We start from the raw sequence: 20,814 nt of genomic DNA on the forward strand, positions 1-20,814 counted from the left end.
GCTATTTGTTTTCCTTTTTTTTCTTCTTATTTCTGAATATTCATTGGATTGGTCTATTTATAGAGAGGAGCATTTCTCAAATTGCCACCCTTTATATACCGTTCAGATTTTTGTTAACTAGCCGGATTCTTGAGTAAGAGGGTCAAAGTCAAACTATCAAATTAGTATGAATTTAGATATAGAATCTTCAAGTTTTTTAAAATAAAATTTATATATTTAGAAATTACATAAAAAGTAAAAAGTACTGTAAGTCATAAAAACTTCTTTGACCCTCCAAATAATAGCTGCAGCACATACTGTCGGACAAATGGAAGTAATTTATTTTCTATCTCTACGACATATTCCCTCCGTTTCAATTTATGTGTACCCATTTGACTGGGCATGAAGTTTAAGAAAAGATAGAAGACTTTTGAACTTGTGGTGTAAAATGAGGCACATATATTTTGTGTGGCTATAAATCATTGCATAAAAGTAAATTATTTCCAAATAAAGAAAGAAGTAATTCTTTTTGGCACGAACTAAAAAGGAAATACGTTCACATAAATTGAAACGGAGGAAGTAACTAGTTTCATATAAGTGGTAGGAGTATCAGCCTTCAGATATATATTTTGTTGTTTCTAACTACTCTATATCTTAGGTCTTAGGTCTTTCAGAAATCTTTCTAAAATATACTAACTGGACCATGAAAAAGATGGATTTGATACAAAAAAAACTATTGATCCACATAAAAAAGAAAAAGGAAAAGCAAATTTTAAAAATTAAAAAAAAAAAAAGGGCTCGCTAGACGACCCTCTCCTTTCCTAATTCTAATTTGGTTTGGTTAGCCTAACAGCCTAAAAATTTCCTACTTGACGCAAGTTTTCCGAAACCTAATTCAAATTGGTGAATATTTATTACTATATTATTAGCCTTTAAAAGAAACACTTCCCACGCAGGTTTTTAAACTCAATTAAATCTCTCTTTGTTCAATTTGTTCATACTTTCCACTTGTGCTTTTTCTAATTAAGCCGTCTTGTATCTTAATTTTGCTTTCATAGCGATCTCAAGGAAAATTTGAAGAAAAATATGGCAGCATCAATTTTAGCGCGAATCGTCGACTTTCCAGCAGAAGGAATTAGGCCCAGGATCTTGTTTGAAATAATCTTCTGTAACTTCGCATTATTAATCTTTTTTCCGTTTTTGGACAGACCAGATATGCCAATTATGGCGTTTAAAGTGATGAAGACTTGGTTGACCATTTATTCTTGTTATTCCTTATACTTATGGTTCCTTTTCTTTTTCTTGGATGAAGAACGAATGTGTCTGCCTTTCACGAGATATATTAGAGAGACATACATCATAATTATTGATGAAGAAGCACAAATATGTGAAAGATGCAACACTGGAATAATACGAGGTATGATTTGTTTACTTATGGTTATGGTTGTTATATTTCATCGTCTATTTTGTTCTTGATCCTATCGCGACATCCTTTAGACAATCAACGAATCATTCAATTAACTGCGCCTCAATTCCAAACAATGATGTCAACGAAGAAATACGGGAATGTCTTCTGAAAGGAAGGGTGCAATATTGAAATCCCGAAATGATGTAGCACCCAAGCTCTTAAGAAAGAAGGGATGTAAATCCAGAATTTCCAAGCTTTTGATGTCCCAAAGGTGTGTGTGAGATATGGTGAAACTATGTGGATAAAGCTTTAGATCTAAAAATACTTGTACGTTTTTGTTCAGGTTATATTTTTATTTTATTAAGTGTCTGGATTAGTTTTTGTTTAATGATTTTTGGGTTTGTTAATTACGCCATAATTGATTTATCTATTGTTCTGGACCAAAAAATAAAACCTTATTGCTTTTAACTAAACAAATTTTTTTTTAAAAAGTCAGCCAAATACATAAATAAACCCTTAAAGTTGTCTCCAATTTCCACCGATACTAAGAACCACAATACCTTATTCATATAAACAAAAATAAAAAGATAAATTCGGTTGAGAGAAATTTCATTTACTAAGGCCTTATTTTTTTTTTTTTTAAGATTAAGACGTCTGAATCTGAATACACATCTGAATATCAAAATGTGTACTCCCTCCGTTTCAATTTATGTGAATCCATTTGACTGGGCACGGAGTTTAAGAAAAGAGAGAAGACTTTTGAACTTGTGGTGTAAGATATGGCACATATATTTTGTACGGTCATAAATCATCGTATAAAGGTAAATTATTTCCAAATAAGGAAAGGAGTCATTCTTTGTGGCACGAACTAAAAAGGAAATAGGTTCACATAAATTGAAACGGAGGGAGTATTAAGATTAAGACATCTGAATCTGAATACACATCTGAATATATTACGATGTATATTAAGATCAGAATAGAAATAATTAAGACTGTTTGATTTTAAAATCTGAATGTATAAAATTTATCTTTATTGAAAATTAATAAACATAAAATTCAAATGAAATACTAACTAATCTAAAATTCTATCAATAAAATATATAATTTTTTTTAGAAAATACGATAGTTATTGGTGGTGATGGCTAATGGGTGAATGCCAACTAGAGGTGGTGGTTGGTGGTAGTTTTGGTTGATGATGGTGGTTCATGCTAATAGCTAGTAGTGATTGGTAGTGGTGGCGATTATGATTGAGGATGGTGGTGGTGGGTGGTGATAGTTAATAATGGCGGGTCGTGGTAGTAGTTGTGACTGGTAAAGGTGGTGGGTGGGTGGTGGTAGGTTAAAATGTTGGGCAGTGCCGGCTGTGGTTGTTGATGTGATGGAGTGGTCAGTTGTGGTAGTTGAGGTGGATGAGTGTTGATTGTGGGTGAGAATGATTATGGTGGTCGGAGTGGTGGGGATAGTGGGTGGTGATGGTCGATAATGGTGGCGGCTATGATTGAGGATGATGGTGGCCTGGTGGAGGTGGTGGTGGTGGAGTACGGTGGTGGTGGCGGCATGGTGGTAGTTGATAATGGTAGGCGGTGGTAACAGTTAATAATGAATATGTGATAGCATCTTAATGAAATTAAGTCTAATAAATAAAAAGTGTTATACTTTGCTGAATAAAAAAGCTCTGACTTCTCTCTAATTTCTCTCTCTAAAAATAGTGACGACGAATGCGCATTGACGGTGAACTAACGTGCGCCTCTGCCGGCATGGGTAGGGGGAGACCAAAGAGAGTGATCCAGATCACAAATACGAGTAAGGAATCAAAAGTTGAGCAAACGAAGAAGATCGATGACATGCAAAAATTGCCGAGTTCAATGGAGCAGTTACAGAGCACTACTGAGATGTGGCCGCCTTTGCATGGAGTGAATTCAGCTAGATCCACTCCAATTGATAAAGGTGAACAAAGCAAAAGTGTGAAACAATTGGAGAAAGTTCCAATTACGGAGAAAATCGAGGTTGAAAAGGTGATACAGAGGAAGGAGGTACAGCAGACGGAAACAATGAAGCTAGCTATGGTGAAGGAAGCTCAAATTCTAAAAAACCAGCAGAGGAACAGAAGAAGGAGTGGGTGAACCTATTTGCTGGAAAAAATTTGGCGTCTAGAGGTATGAACCTCAAATTTATTGCTCCGATGGTCAAAAATGGTGAATAAATAGTTGAACTAGACACAAGTGAGGTTGAACGTGAAACGATGAAATGGCAACATGCAATTGTGCTGTATGTTGTGGGTGACTCCCCTTCAATTGGTGTGCTGGATAGATTTATTGCCACACAGTGGAACTTCATTAGCAAACCAAAAATATACTTCCATAATAATGGCTATTTCGTTGTTAAGCTTAATAGCATGGAAGATAGGGATGTTGTGCTGATGTCTGGGCCGTATATGATAAGAAACAAGCCTATAATTGTTAAAACCTGGTCGTCTAATTTTGATTTCGGTAAGGAAGTGTTGCAGACAATACCTATTTGGGTAAAACTGCCCAACTTACCGCTGAATTGCTAGAGTATGGATTCACGTAGTAGGATATGAAGTGGATTAGGAATACCTCTGTATGCAGATGAGTGCACCTCAAAAATTGAGAGGATTTCCTATGCAAGGCTTTTGGTTGAAACGGACGTTACAAAAGAGATGCCTACTGTGCTAAAGGTGATGGACCCTAAGGGCAAAAATTTTGAGCAACCAATTGACTATGATTGGATTCCTGAATATCGTCACACCTGCCTTCAGGTAGGACATAGTTTTAAGACTATCCAGAAAGCTATAGAAGGAAAACAAAAGCAACAAAAACCAAAAGATGTAATGGAGAAGAAGAGCAGAACCAAGCAGGGCTGAAAAAGATGAAAGTGTTGTAATACAGGCAAGCAAGATAGGGGATACTAAGAATGAGCAACTACCAGAATGGGAACTAGCTAAAAGAAAATCTGCAGCTAAAAGTGGTATGGAAAGCATAAGGGATGATACTGGCATTAATATGGTGAATGGATTCACTCCTCTTAGCTTTGAGATAGGGGATAACTATGGAGAAAGGACAATGTAGCTACCAGGGGGATACTGGGGATCCTAAGTCCAAACAACCAAGTAAATGAAACTTGTAGCTTGGAATGTGAGGGGTGTAAATAAAGTTTATAAGCAAAAAGAGGTAAAGAAGTTCATTGTAAATAATGATGTATCACTAATAGCTATACTAGAAAATAGAGTAAAGGAAGACAATGCTGGCAGAGTAATTAATAAAATTACAGCTAACTGGAAATGGTGTGCAAACTATGCACATAGCTTAAAAGGAAGAATATGGATTATGTGGGATCCTAACAGGTTGGAATTTGAAGTTACTAATTTGAGTTCTCAGGCTATTCATGGAATCCTTAACATGCCTCAATTACATATAAAACTACACTTGATAGCAGTCTATGGTTTACACACTATCGAGGCAAGGAAGGAGTTATGGGAAGAGTTGAAAGGGGTAAATAGGTATCTTCAAAGTCAATGGTTAGTCTTTGGGGATTTCAATGCTATAACTGATTTAGAAGACAGGCAGTTTGGCAACCCAGTCCAAGAAAATGAAGTAAGGGATTTCAATGAGTTTATACAAAGTAGTGGCATGACAAAATTACGAGTAATAGGGAGAAAATATACTTGGTCTAATGGTCACATCTGGAGCAGGATACACAGAGCCCTTGTGAATGCTGAATGGTTGATGACAATTGCTACTACTGAAGTAATGATTTTAAACCCTGGGATTTCAGACCATACTCCATTATGTGTCCAATTACAAAATGATGTGCAAAGAAGCCCAAAGCCTTTTAGATTCTTGAGCTGCCTTGCAGATCACACAGATTTCCTAAAAGTGGTGACTAATTCCTGGTACAAGACTACAACAAAGCAGCACATGCAAAACATATGGTGGAAGCTAAAAGAATTGAAGCAACTGAATCATACAGAATTCAGGAATATAGGGGAGAAGATGGAGTTCTATAGGCAGAAGCTGCAAGATATACAAACACAAAGGGGACATCACACTCAACCAGATCTACTGTTTGAAGAAGAGAAAGAAGTGAAGATGAAACTAAAGAAATGGAGCCTAGTGGAGGAAAGTATACTAAAGCAGAAATCTAGGAATAAATGGTTAGAGCTAGGTGATGAGAACAATGCTTATTTCTTTGCCAATTTAAGGAGCAGACAGACTCATAACAGAATTACAAGCCTTAGTGATTCTAAAGGAAACATTATTCACCAACCAGAAGACATTGCTGCAGAAGTAACTAGTTTCTACAAAACACTCCTAGGGAGTGCTGCTAACCAGCTTCCAGCAATAGACCCTGAGGTAATGAGACGTGGAAAAGTGCTTAATAGACATCAACAATTGCAGCTAGTGTCACAGGTTACTTAGGAAGAAGTATTTCAAGCCCTTATGAGTATTGATGATCATAAAGCTCAGGGATGTGATGGATTCAATGCACTCTTTTTCAAGAAAGCTTGGAGTGTGATTGGAAACAAGGTTACTGAAGTTTTCCTCCAGTTCTTCATTGATGGAGATATATACAAAGCTATAAACTGTACAACAATTACACTAATCCCAAAGATCGAGAACCCTACAAAAATATCAGAATTCAGACCAATAGCATGTTGCACTATGCTATATAAGCTGATTTCCAAAATCCTTACTACTAGGATGCAGGGGATGATGGACAGTCTTGTGGACTAAAGTCAATCAGCCTTTGTTCCAGGAAGATTAATCACATACAATATCATCTTGAGCCATGAATTGGTGAAGGGCTATGGAAGGAAAGGTATCACTCCTAGATGTATGCTAAAAATAGATGTGAAAAAGGCATATGACTCAATAGAATGGTCATATGTTGAGCAAATCCTACAATGCCTCCAGTTCCCAGCAAAGTTTATCAGATGGATTATGTGCTGCATTTCAACTGTATCCTTTTCAATTCTACTCAATAGAGAGCCACTACCACCATTTCCAGCTAAGAAAGGTCTAAGACAAGGAGACCCTCTCTCCCCCTTCCTATTTGTGCTTGCCATGGAATACTTTAGTAGAAGTTTGAAGGGTGTCTGTGAGGACAAAAGGTTCAAATTTCATCCTAGATGCAAAAAGATGCAGATTATTCAGCTTGGATTTGCAGATAATCTCTTATTATTCTGCAAAGGAGAACTGGAGTCTATCACTATGCTGATCCAGTGCTTCCAAAAATTCTCACAAGTGTCTGGATTGAATGCCAATACTGAGAAAAGCTCATTGTACTTTGGTGGTGTCCCTCAGGATATCCAACAGTTAATTCTACAGGCTACCCAATTTAGCAAGGGGGATCTACCTTTTAGGTACTTAGGAATTCCCTTGAGTACGAAAAGGTTGTCTATTATTCAATGCAAACCTCTAATAGACAAGATGCTGGCTAGAATAAAATCATGGACCACTAGATACTTATCATATGCTGGAAGAATTCAACTTGTGAAATATGTGTTGTACTTTATTCAAGTCTACTGGTCACAAGTGTTTGTGCTGCCAAAAAAGGTTGCTCAGATGATAGAAGCTACTTGCAGAAGCTTTTTGTGGACTGGAGGTAGTGATCTTAGAAAGAAAGAACTGATTGCTTGGGATAAGTTTTGTCTTCCTAAAGCAGCTGGGGGTCTAAATATATTAGACATCTATGCATGGAACTGGGCTGCTATTGGTAAACTCCTATGGAACATATGCAGGAAGAAAGATTGTTTATGGGTAAAGTGGATCCACTCTTACTATACAAAGGCAGGGGAAGTATGGGAGACTAAGACTACTCAAGCCTCATGTGTGGTACAGAAGATTATTAAAGCAAAAAGCATGTTTGAAAAAATAGGTCTCCATGAAACAGATGTAGCTGCTATGTCCAAATACTCAATAAAGGACATATATGGAGCCTATCGTGGGGGAATTTCAGAAAGTGCCTTGGAGAAGACTGGTCTGCAACAATAATGGACAACCTAAATGGACATTCATCTTATTCTTGGCTCTTCACATAAAACTGCAAACTAAGGAGAGGATAGCATGCTGGGCTAATCTAGATGATATGGAATGTGTGCTATGTAAACAAGAGAATGAAGTTATCGACCATTTACTATTTGAGTGCATATATGCTAAACATGTGTGGTCAAAGCTCCTAGCTTGGCAAAGCATAAGAAGAGAAGTGTGGAACTGGAAGCATGAAGTGCAATGGGCCATAGAAAATGCTACTGGGATGATTGCCCAACAGGAGGTATACAGAATGACATTAGCTGGTGGAATGTATCACTTATGGCAGGAAAGGAATGCAAGAACTTTCAAGGAAAGTAGCAGATCTGCAGATCAAGTGGTCAAGCAACTGATAAGAGAAATTCATGTTAGAGCTTGCAGAGTTAGTAGATTGGATGGATATATGAAAGATTTGAACTTTTATCCTTAGGAAATAGAGCTTGTAGACAAGGCTGAATAAAGATGGTATGCAACAAGTTTGGGACCTTATGTCCAAACTGCTGATTTCCAGATGTGAGATGTGTGTAACTGATTTTGTGATGAAATAAAATATAATATAATTACCAAAAAGAAAAAAGAAATTAAGTCTCTGTTATAGATCTTAATCATAAAGACCTATTCAGACCCAATAAGTGATTGTGAAGTAAAAAAAAATAAATACACTTAATGATTAAGATCTGAATAATTAAGATTCAGACTTTAAAAATAAACACACTTAAATATCTGAGATATGAATGATTAAGATTCAAACCTCCATTAAGTGCAAACAAATGAGGCCTAAAGAGATTAAGGAGGTGGAAGCCTTAAAGCGCTTTCAAGATTTCTAATCCTTTATAGTTATTCGAAGTCAGCAATGTGAAAGCTTTTGTTCATTCGAAGCAGTTCGAAGTCAGGAATTTCATTTACGGTGTTCGAATTTGAAATAAGTAAAAAAAACCCGATAACGAGTGTTCAATATTATATTATATATCATTAAATTATAATATTTTACTTATATATATAGCGTAATTCACTAACCACCCTTAGTGTGTACCTTCGCCCCTAATTCGAAGGTACTAATATTTATTAAATCCTTATTTCCTTAATGTCGTTTCTTGCCCTAATACCCTTATAATTAAAGATTTTATATTTCTTGTTCCTTTTGAATCTTTTAAAGAAAGAAAAAGGATTTGTTGCTTGGGACTGAGGTGGTGGAAAAAGTGAAAAATAAGAGGGAAGAATCAAGAATATGGCATATTAATTAGGGGCTGCTTACTTATCTGTGAATTTGTCTTTCATGAGCGTGCTAAACATGTGGAAATTGACTTCCACGTGGTTGGATTACTATTGACTTGGTCAACGATGGATTATTGGAAAAAATGGATCAAGAATTGGTATCACTATTGTTGGTGTGACGACCCGGCCGGTCATCTCATGAGTTACCGCTCCATTTTCCCCCTCATTTCTGCTTCTACTTGCCTTAATTATTGGTTTTATATGTGATTGAGTTGGTTGGCTCGGGTTCGGAAAGGTTTTGAGAAGATTGGAGACACTTAGTCTCTTGTAAGAAGGCTTAAGTTGGAAAAGTCAACCGGATGTTGACTTATGTGTTAGAGGGCTCAGATGTGAGTTCCGATGGTTCGGATAGCTTCAAGAGATGATTTGGGATTTAGGAGTGTGATCGAAATGTGTTTTGGAGGTCCGGAGTAGATTTAGGCTTGAATTGTTGAAATTGAGTTTTTGGCGTTTTCCGGTCAATAGGTGAGATTTTGATATAGAGGTCGGAATGGAATTCTGAAAGTTGCAGTAGCTTCGTTATGTCATTTGGGATGTGCGTGCAAAATTTCAGGTCATTTGGACGCGGTTTGGTTGAATTTTTTATCAAAAGCGAAATGCGGAAGAATTTAGAACCTTAGGCTTGAATTCGATGAGTTTTGGTGGTTTTGATGTTGTTTTAGGTGTTTTGAAGATTGGTACAAGTTCGAATAAGGTTACGGGATATGTTGGTGCTTTTGTTTGAGGTCTCGGGGTGATTTCAGATGGTTGACGGGGAGTTTGAAGAATTAGTGCAGCTGTTGTATTTTGCTGCTTCTGGTATTTCCGCACCTTCGGATAGGGGGCCGCAGGTGCGGCGCCACATATGCGAAGGAAGGGCCACAGAAGCGGCCAGAGGTACGGTTGTCAGGAAACCGCAGAAGCGGCTAGGAGGACCGCATCTGCGATGTCGCAGATGCGTGTAACAGGGAACTTAAGTGACTTTCGCAGAAGCGGATCAAGAACCGCAAATGCGGTACTGCAGATGTGGAAATGTCTGGTCAGATTATATTAATTTCTCCTTTGCGATTTTCAGAGCGTTTCTCACTTTTAACACAAAATTTTGAAGCTTTGGGCGATTTTGAAGAGAGGAAATCATTGTTCATCGTTGAAGTAAGGATTTTGGCCCTTGAAACTCGATTATTTGTGATTAAGGAACAAAACCTCAGTGTTAAATTCATTAAAATCAGTAGAAAAAGGTGGAGTTAGGGCTTGAGATTAAGAGACCTTCTAGGGACAATTTGAGGGGTCAAACGAACTCCGATTTTTGAGTTTTTTATATGTACAGATTCGTAAGAGGATGAAGAACATTTTGGTATAAAGTTTGTCCAGTTCCGGGATGCGGGCCCGGGTGGTCGGGTTTTGACCGATTTCGGGTTTTGTGCTTAAAATCAATATTTTTCAACTGGAACTCATTCGTTTAGCATAATTTGATGATAAAAATCTGAACTTGGTAGATTTGGAGCACTCGGAAGTTGATTCAAGAGGCAAGCGTGTTGCAGAGTAGCTTTTCGTGCTAGTTCGAGGTGAGTAATAATTTTAAATGTTCTTCTGAGGGTATGAAACCCCAGAAATTCATAGCGTTCAGCTATGTTGAGGTGAGACACACACTAGATGACGAGCGTGGGGTCGTGCACCGTTGGGGATTGTGACTTAGTCCATCCCGAATGACTATTTTACTGCGATTTGACAGCTAATTGTTTGATATTACTATATTTTGGGCTAAATGCCATATATGGTCTTCGTGCCAACTGTCTGAACCCTTAGGGGATTTTAAATGATATTTTCCTCACTGTTTGATTTCATATTGGTGCTCAGTCATGCTATATTTTCACTATTTTCAAAACTCAGCTATGTTATTCTGTTTTAAACACATTAAATGATATTTTAAAGATATTTTGAGCTGAGCTTCATGTTTTACTGTTGCCCGAGGGGCTTATGAGATTCTAAATGAGTAAGGCCGAGGGCATGTGTTGTGAGGATATTTTTGGGTCGGGCTGCACGCCGCAACAGTGATATATTGATTATGCTAATGAGGCCGAAGGCCTGAGATTGTACGCCACGAGGTGGCTTGAGATTGATATGAGGCCGAGAGCCTGTTTATGATGCCATGAGATGGCTTGATATTGTGCTTGGGCCGTAAGGGGCCCCTCCCGGAGTCAGTACACCCCCAGTGAGCGCGGGTACCCATTGTGATATGAGATATAGCCCGAGGGGCTAGTATTGTTCTGTGACATTGCCCGAGGGGCGGATTCTGTTGTTACTGTGCGTGAGGGGCAGTTATTATGTGTTTACTATTCTGTCGTTTTCCCTGCATATTGTGTAACTGTTTTAAGGATGTTTATGATATTTCACTGTTTAATTATATTTACTGATTTTGCTATGCCTCTTTAGCTTAATATTGTGCCTTACGTGGTTTATATTACTCAGTCTTCATTTATTTTTATTAGTCACTGAGTTGGAGTACTCACTTTACTCCCTGCACCCCTGTGTGCAAATTCGGGCGCTACAGGTCCTTCTCCTGAAGGTTGATAGTTCCAGCAGGTCTTCGGAGATTTACTAGGTAGCTGCTTGGCGATTCGCAGCCCAGTGCATTTTCCCTCTATCTTAACTATTTTTGATTCTGCTATGTAGTATTGGATTAGACTTCAGACTGTTAGTATTGTTTTAGATGCTCATGACTGGTGACACCCCGATGTCGGGCTGCATTGATTTTATTTCCGCAACTTATACTGTTATTTTGGGGTTTTATTTCTATTAAAGATTTGGTATTTATTATTTTAACTGCATAATGTGAATTGGAATTGTGTCGGCTGGCCTTGTCTTCACGAGAGGCGCCATCACGATCGGGTTTGGATTTAGGGTCGTGACAATTTAGTATCAGAGCCTAGGTTACATAGGTCTCACGAGTAATGAGCGGGTATAGTAGAGTCTCGCGGATCGGTACGGAGACGTCTGTATTTATCCTCGAGAGGCTGTAGGACCTTTAGGAAAATTCCATATTCTTGAAATTCTTGTCGTGCGAATTGGTTGATCCGGTACTAAACTTCTGTTATTCTATTCTCTCACAGATGTGAGGACACGCGCTATCGGTCAGGATGGACGGCCACCAGTACCACCAGCGGGATCCACTAGAGGCCGAGGCCGTGGTAGGGCAGAGGTTCAGCCCCCACAGCAGCTGGGGCAGCACCTGGAGACCCACCAGCCGCCCCAGTTCAGGGTCAGGTCCTAGTGGTGGACGCTCCAGCAGCACCAGCTCAGGCACCAGTTGTGCCCATTGTGATTCCGGGTCTTCAGAAGACTTTGGCTCAGATATTGACAGTGTGCACTAGCCTTGCTCAGGCGGTCACGGTTTCTAATGCCGCAGCTACTTCTCAGGCAGGGGGAGGCTCCCAGACTGCCGCCGCCCGTACACCTGATCCGGTAGTTCAGGGAGTGCAAACACCAGAGGCACCACTAGCCGAGCCGGTGGTAGCTACGCAGTGTTATGTAGCTCATTTTATGCTGGAGGATGAGCAGCGTAGACTGGAGAGGTTTGGCAGGCTCCAGCCTCCTACTTTCAGCGGAGCAGAGGGCGAGGATGCCCGGGGTTTCTTAGATAGATGTCAGAGGATTCTTCGTACTGCGGGTATTCTAGGGACCAGGGGGTTGCATTTATGACCTTTCAGTTTACCGGAGATGCCTTTACTTGGTGGGAAGCATACGAGAGGCGTAGGCCTGTTGGTTCAGCACCTCTGACTTGGCAACAGTTCTCCGCACTATTTCTGGAGAAGTATGTCCCACAGTCCCGCAGGGAGGAGCTGCGCAGGCAGTTCGAACAGCTTCGATAGGGGGATATAATAGTTACCCAATATGAGATGAGGTTCTCGAAGTTGGCTCGACATGCTATTTGGCTGGTTGCTACTGAGAGAGAGAGAGAGGATCAGAAGGTTTGTTGATGGCCTCACCTACCAGCTTCGGGTTCTCATGACCAGAAAGAGGGTGTCAGGTGCTACATTCGAGGAGGTTGTGGATATTTCTCGAGAGATTGGGTCAGTTCGTCGCCAGGAGCGCGAGGAGAGGGAGGCTAAGAGGCCTCGAGGACATGGTAGTTTTGGGGGTGCTCCTTCGAGGGGCCAGTTTCAGCACGACAGAGGACGACAGTTCTGACATGATCAGTCAGCTCGCCCAAGTTATCGTGGGGCAACACCAGGCCATAGTTCTCACGGTCCTCAATAGGGCCATTCTTCACTTAGTGCACTTCTAGCCTAGTGTTCGTCCCGTGCTCCATCGGTTCAGGATTCTTCTGCGCCAGGGGCGTCTGCTAGTCATATCGGTGTTAGGGGTTCCCATCAGTCCCGTCTCTGGCACCCGAGAATTGTTATGAGTGCGGAGAGATGGACCACTTGTGGAGGAAGTGCCCTCGACGTTCTCAGCAGAGGGGTCAGTCATCAGCCTCAGCCCCAGCCACTTCACCACCTACCCAGCCAGCTAGGGGTGAGGGATAGTCATCTAGGTGTCGCCCTAGAGGGGGAGGTCAATCCGGAGGTGGCCAGGCCCGCTTCTATGCACTTCCAGCTAGGCCCGATGTGATTGCTTCAGATGCGATGATTACAGGTATTATCTCAGTCTGCCGCAGGGATGCTTCTGTGTTATTTGACCCTGGTTCTACTTTCTCTTATGTGTCGTCTTATTTTTCCCATTATCTGGATATGCCCTGCGACTCCCTTGTCTCTTCTATTCATGTTTCTACGCCGGTGGGCGTACTGTTGTGGTAGACCATGTGTAACGGTCGTGTATTGTGTCTATTGGGGGTTTGGAGACCCGAGTGGATCTATTGTTATTATGTATGGTGGACTTCGATGTTATTCTAGGCATGGACTGGTTATCTCCGTGCCGGGCTATTCTGGACTGTCATGCTAAGACAGTGACTTTGGCTATGCCTAGTGTGCCACGGATTGAGTGCCGAGGTCCGACCGATTATGTTACCAGCAGAGTGATTTCTTTCATAAAGGCCCAGCGTATGGTTGGGAAAGGTTGTCTTTCATATCTAGCTTTTGTGAGGGATTTCAGTGTAGAGACTCCTAGTATTGAATCTGTTCCAGTTGTGAGGGATTTTCCCGATGTATTTCTTGCAGACCTACCGGGTGTGCCACCAGACAGGGATATAGATTTTGGTATTGACCTGGTGCTAGGCACTCAGCCCATTTCTGTCCCACCATATCGTATGGCACCAGCGGAGCTGAAGGAGTTAAAGGAGCAGCTTCAGGAACTTCTAGATAAGGGGTTCATTCGTCCTAGTGTGTCGCTGTGGGGTGCGTCGGTTCTCTTTGTGAAGAAGAAGGATGGCACGACGAGAATGTGCATTAATTACAGGCAGTTGAACAAAGTGACAATTAAAAACAAGTATCCTTTGACTCGTATCGATGATTTGTTCGACCAGCTTCAGGGAGCGAGAGTATTTTAAAAGATTGATCTCCGCTCAGGTTATCACCAGTTGAAGATCAGGGACTCAGACATTCTTAAGAGAGCTTTCAGGATCCGATATGGTCATTATGTGTTCTTGGTAATGTCTTTCGGGCTAACCAATGCCCCAGCAGCGTTCATGCACTTGATGAATAGTGTGTTCCGGCCATATCTCGACTCGTTTGTCATAGTCTTCATTGATGATATTCTGGTGTACTCACGTAGTCAGGAGGAGCACACGGAGCATTTGAGAATAGTGTTGTAGAGATTGAGAGAGGGGAAGCTTTATGCAAAGTTCTCCAAATGTGAGTTCTAGCTCAGTTCAGTGGCCTTCTTGGGGCACGTGGTGTCCAGCGAGGGTATTCAGGTGGACCCAAAGAAGATAGAGGTGGTTCAGAGTTGGCCCACACCGTCCTCAGCTACAGAGATTCGCAGTTTTCTTGGTTTGGTGGGTTATTATCGCCGGTTTGTTCAGGGATTCTCGTCTATTGCATCGCCCTTGACCAAGTTAACTCAGAAGGGTGTTACATTTCAGTGGTCTGGTAAGTGTGAGGAGAGCTTTCAGACGCTCAAGACTGCCTTGACCACAGCTCCAGTGCTAGTATTACCATCAGCTTCAGATTCTTATACCGTATATTGTGATGCTTCAAGAGTTGGTATTGGGTGTATTCTGATGCAGGAAGGTAGAGTTATTGCTTATGCTTCTCGTCAATTGAAGCCTCATGAGAAGAACTACCCTGTTCACGATTTGGAGTTGGCTGCCATTGTTCATGCGTTGATGATCTGGAGACATTATCTGTATGGTGTGTCTTGTGAAGTGTATACTGATCATCGTAGTCTCCAGCACTTGTTCAAGCAAAAGGATCTCAATTTGAGGCAGCGGAGGTGGTTGGAGTTGCTTTAAGATTATGACATTTCTATTTGTATCACCCAGGGAAGGCCAATGTAGTGGCCGACGCTTTGAGCCAAAAGGTGGTGAGTATGGGGAGTTTGGCGTATATTCCAGTTGGAGAGATACCTCTTGCAGTTGATATTCAGGCTTTAGCCAATCGGTTCATAAGGTTGGATATTTCGGAACCCAGTAAGGTATTGGCTTGTGTGATTTCTCGGACTTCCTTATATGAGCGCATCAAAGAGCGCCAGTATGCAGCATGATGATGCCAAGGATGTGACTACCGGAGATGATGGGGTGTTGAGGATGCAGGGCCGGATTTGTGTGCCCAATGTAGATGGGATTCGGGAGTTGATTCTGGAGGAGGCCCATAGCTCGCGGTATTCCATTCATCCGGGAGCCGCGAAGATGTATCAGGATCTGAGACAACATTATTGGTGGAGAAGAATGAAGAAAGACATTGTGGGATTTGTAGCTCGGTGTCTCAATTGTCAGCAGGTGAAATATGAGCATCAGAGACAGGGTGGCTTGCTTCAGCGGATAGATATTCCAGAGTGGAAGTGGGAGTGGATCACTATTGACTTTGTAGTTGGACTTCCACGAACTTTGAAGAAGTTCGACGCTATTAGGGTGATTGTGGATCGGCTGACCAAGTCCGCGCACTTCATTCCTATTTGTACTACTTATTACTCTGAGCGGTTAGTAGTGATATATATTCGGGAGATTGTTTGGTTGCATGGTGTTCCAGTTTCCATCATTTCAGATCGGGGCACTCAGTTTACTTCACAGTTTTAGAAGTCTGTACAGCAAGAGTTGGGTACTCAGGTTGAGTTGAGCACAGCTTTTCACCCTCAGACGGACGGGCAGTCCGAGCGCACTATTCAAATATTGGAGGTATGTTACGCGCTTGTGTTATTGATTTCGGAGGGTCATGTGATCAGTTTCTATCGCTCGCGGAGTTGGCTTATAATAATAGCTACTAGTCGAGTATTTAGATGGCTCCATATGAGGCTTTGTATGAGAGACGGTGTAGATCTCCAGTCGGTTGGTTTGAGTCGGGCGAGGCCAGGCTATTGGGTACAGATTTGGTGCAGGATGCTTTAGACAAGGTGAAGGTGATTCAGGAGAGACTTCGTACAGCGCAGTCGAGACAAAAGAGCTATGCTGACAGGAAGGTTCGTGATGTGTCCTACATGGTTGGTGAGAAGGTTCTGTTGAAGGCTTCACCCATGAAGGGTGTTATGAGGTTTGGAAAGAAGGGTAAATTAAGTCCACGGTTCATTGGAGCTTTTGAGGTACTTTGGAGGGGTGAGGAGGTGGCTTATGGGCTTGCTTTGCCACCTAGCTTGTCAGGTGTGCATCCAGTATTCCATGTTTCTATGCTCCGAAAGTATATTGGAGATCCGTCTCATGTTCTGGATTTCAGCACGGTTCAGTTGGAGGGTGATTTGACTTATGATGTAGAGCCAGCAGCCATTTTGGAGCGTCAAGTTCGGAAGTTGAGATCAAAAGATATAGCTTCTGTGAAAGTGCAGTGGAGAGCTCGGCCCGTGAAGGAGGCTACCTGGGAGACCGAGCAAGAGATACGGAGCAGATATCCTCACCCATTCGAGGCTTCAGGTACGTTTCTTGACTCGTTCGAGGACGAACGTTTGTTTAAGAGGGGGAGGATGTGACGACCCGGCCGGTCGTCTCATGAGTTATCACTCCGTTTCCCCCCATTTCTGCTTCTATCTGCCTTAATGATTTGCTTTATATGTGATCGGGTTGGTTGGCTCGGTTTCGGAAAGGTTTTGAGAAAATTGGAGACACTTAGTCTCTTGTAAGAAGGCTTATGTTGGAAAAGTCAACCGGATGTTGACTTATGTGTTAGAGGGCTCGGAAGTGAGTACCGATGGTTCGGATAGCTTCGAGAGATGATTTGGGACTTAGGAGCGTGATAGAAATGTGTTTTGGAGGTCCGGAGTAGATTTAGGCTTGAATTGGCAAAATTGAGTTTTTGGTGTTTTCCGGTCGATAGGTGAGATTTTGATATACAAGTCGGAATGGAATTCTGGAAGTTGCAGTAGCTTCGTTATGTCATTTGGGATGTGCGTGCAAAATTTCAGGTCATTTGGACGTGTTTGGTTGGGTTTTTGATCAAAAGCGGAATGCGGAAGAATTTAGAACCTTAGGCTTGAATTCGTTGAGTTTTGGTGGTTTTCATGTTGTTTTAGGTGTTTTGAAGATTGGTACAAATTTGAATAAGGTTACAGGATATGTTGGTGCTTTTGGTTGAGGTCCCGGGGGCCTCGGGGTGATTTTGGATGGTTGACGGGGAGTTTGAAGAATAAGTGCAGCTGCTGTATTTTGCTGCTTCTGGTATATCCGCACCTGCGGATAGGGGGCCGCAGGTGCGGCCGCATATGCGAAGGAAGGGCCGCAGAAGCGGCCAGAGGTACGGTTGTCAGGAAATCGCAGAATCGCAGATGCGGGTGTGTAACCGCAGATGCGGGCAACAGGGAACTTAAGTCACTTCCGCAGAAGCGGATCAAGAACCGCAGATGCGGTGGGATGACTGCAGATGCAGAAATGTCTGGTCAGATTATATTAATTCCTCCTTCGCGATTTTCAGAGGGTTTCTCACTTTTAACACAAAATTTTGAAGCTTTGCGCGATTTTGAAGAGAGGAAATCATTGTTCATCGTTGAGGTAAGGATTTTGGCCCCTAAAACTCGATTATTTGTGATTAAGGAACAAAACCTCAGTGTTAAATTCATGAAAATCAGTAGAAAAAGGTGGTGTTAGGGCTTGAGATTAAGAGACCTTCTAGGGACAATTTGAGGGGTCAAACGAACTCCGTTCGAGTTCTTTATATGTACGGATTCGTGAGAGGATGAAGAACATTTTGGTATAAAGTTTGTCTAGTTCGGGATGCGGGGCCGGGAGGTCGGGTTTTCACCGATTTCAGGCTTTGTGCTTAAAATCGATATTTTTCAATTGGAATTCATTCGTTTAGCATAATTTGATGATAAAAATCTGAACTTGGTAGATTTGGAGCACTCGGAAGTTGATTCGAGAGGCAAGCATGTTGCAGAGTAGCTTTTCGGGCTAGTTCGAGGTGAGTAATGATTTTAAATGTTGTTCTGAGGGCATGAAACCTCGGGATCATAGCGTTCGGCTATGTTGAGGTGAGACACACGCTAGATGACGAGCGTGGGGTCGTGCACCGTTGGGGATTGTGACTTAGTCCATTCCGAATAACTATTTTACTACGATTTGACATCTAATTGTTTGATATTATTATATTTTGGGCTAAATGAATATGTGGGCTTCGTGCCAACTGTCTAAACCCTTAGGGGATTTTAAATGATATTTTCCTCACTATTTGATTTCATACTGGTGGTCAGTCTTGCTATATTTTCACTATTTTCAAAACTCAGCTATGTTATTCTGTTTTAAACACATTAAATGATATTTTAAAGATATTTTGAGCTGAGCTTCATGTTTTACTGTTGCCCGAGGGGCTTATGAGATTTTGACTGAGTAAGGCCGAGGGCCTGTGTTGTGAGGATACTTTTGGGTCGGGCTGCACGCCGCAACAGTGATATATTGATTATGCTAATGAGGCCGAGGGCCTGAGATTGTACACCACGAGGTGGCTTGAGATTGATATGAGGCCGAGAGCCTGTTTATGATGCCACGAGATGGCTTGATATTGCGCTTGGGCCGTAAGGCCCCTCCCGGAGTCTGTACACCCCCAGTGAGCGCGGGTACCCATTGTGATATGAGATATAGCCCGAGGGGCTGGTATTGTTCTGTGACATTGCCCGAGGGGCGGATTCTATTGTTACTGTGCCTGAGGGGCAGTTATTTTATTTTTACTATTCTGTCATTTTCCCTGCATATTGTTTAACTGTTTTAAGGATGTTTATGATATTTCACTGCTTAATTGTATTTACTGATTTTGCTATGCCTCTTTAGCTTAATGTTGTGCCTTACGTGGTTTTATATTAATCAATCTTCATTTATTTTTATTACTCACTGAGTTGGAGTACTCACTTTATTCCCTACACCCCTGTGTGCAGATTCGGGCGCTACAGGTCCTGCTCCTGAAGGTTGATAGTTCCAGCAGGTCTTCGGAGATTTACTAGGTAGTTGCTTGGCGATTCGCAGCCCATTGCATTCTCCCTCTATCTTAGCTATTTTTGATTCAGTTATGTAGTATTGGATTAGACTTCAGACTGTTAGTATTATTTTAGATGCTCATGACTGGTGACACCCCGGTGTCGGGCTGTGTTGGTTTTATTTCCGCAACTTATACTGTTATTTTGGGGTTTTATTTCTATTAAAGATTTGGTATTTATTATTTTAACTGCTTAAAGTGAACTGGAAGTGTGTCGGCTGGCCTTGTCTTCACGAGAGGCGCCATCATGACCGGGTTTGGGTTTAGGGTCGTGACAGTTGGCCCAAGTGAAGTTTGTTTTGATGATTGACAAAGGAACTCAAGCATGAACCAAGTCCATACACAGTGTACACAGTCACGGGAAAATTCGAGCATAAGGGATGCACATGAAGGAGATAAGCTTGTGTTGTTATATCTGACCGAAATTGTTGCATAAATGATAAGGAGAAGTACTCCTTACTCGAAGAGAACTTCATCCAAGATAAGGGAGGAGTTAGAAGTTGAAGATAACTAGAACTCTTCCACCATGGAAGAGTATAACATTAGAACTCTAGTTATTTCCTATTCTACTAACTCTATAAATTGCAGATGTTCTCATTTTACAGGTACGCATAAAAGCTGAAGTTAAACTTGAGTTGAGAGAAAAATAGCAAGGCATTTTGCAAGCAATTCTTGTGTGATTCAAGTGTGCGAATCTGAATCTACATGAACCAGATAGAAGAACTAGTTCCAAGTGTCTATCTTCTATTCTAGTTCAATTGTAGTAGGGCTTTTCAAATTATTTTTCAACTTTATCTAGAGGCAATTGTATTAGGTACTCTAAGTATTCAAGTTAGAGTTAACTTGAACTTGTCGCAACAGTTAGAGGCTGGTTACCACAACGAGAATAGAGGTAATCGTTATGTTTACAAAGAGTTTTGTAAATGCTGTTTTGGCTTAGTGATTTAGTGTAGTGTTGGGAAAAATCCTACTGAGTAGTAGGTCATGATTTTTTAAACTTTTGAGCCGGGTGTTTTCCACGTAAAAATACTTGTGTTCATTACTTTCTGCATTTACTATTTCTGTAACAGTAGTACAAGGAATACATAGAATAACCAGGTCCTTTTATAATCAGTGCACAAGAAAATTAAACACCACACAAATCGTCCCCTCCCCCGCCTCTAGTGTGGCATTGAAGTATATAACATCAATTGGTATCAGAGCAGGTTCTCCTTGAAGAGGCTTACACCTTAGGAGAAGATCAATATGAGTGAACCACCTGGAAAATGGGAAGGGCAATCCACTGCTAGGCCACCACTCTTTAACGGCCAGTACTACTCTTGGTGGAAAAATCGGATGAGAGATCACATTATAGGAGAGGACTATGAGCTATGGGACATGGTCACCGATGGTCCACCGGCTACCTTAAAGATAAATGCTGAAGGAGTAGAGGTGCCAAAGACAAGAGCGGATTGCACTGCTGAGGACTTGAAGAAATGAGAGAAGAATACTAAAGCCAAGAAATGGCTTGTCTTTAGACTTCGTCCAGATGAGTACAGCATAATCCAAAGCTGTACCACTGCTAAGCAAATTTGGGACACAT

General features: G+C 41.5%; 1 protein-coding gene across 1 annotated transcript; it reads left to right on the forward strand.

Moving 5' to 3' along the window:
* LOC109232587 lies at positions 4,522 to 6,141 on the forward strand. Its single transcript, XM_019398349.1, has 2 exons — positions 4,522 to 5,760; positions 5,875 to 6,141. Exons 1-2 carry the CDS (start codon positions 4,522 to 4,524, stop codon positions 6,139 to 6,141), a joined length of 1,506 nt encoding a protein of 501 aa, XP_019253894.1.

Source organism: Nicotiana attenuata, chromosome 9, assembly GCF_001879085.1.
Source record: "Nicotiana attenuata strain UT chromosome 9, NIATTr2, whole genome shotgun sequence".
Classification (NCBI taxonomy): domain Eukaryota; kingdom Viridiplantae; phylum Streptophyta; class Magnoliopsida; order Solanales; family Solanaceae; genus Nicotiana; species Nicotiana attenuata.

Excerpts from the sequence above, each read along its gene's own strand:
- LOC109232587 (XM_019398349.1), top strand. The coding sequence starts at position 4,522 with ATGAAACTTGTAGCTTGGAATGTGAGGGGTGTAAATAAAGTTTATAAG. Across the intron at positions 5,761-5,874 it reads TTCCAGCAATAGACCCTGAG|GGATGTGATGGATTCAATGC; the intron begins GTAATGAGACGT and ends CATAAAGCTCAG.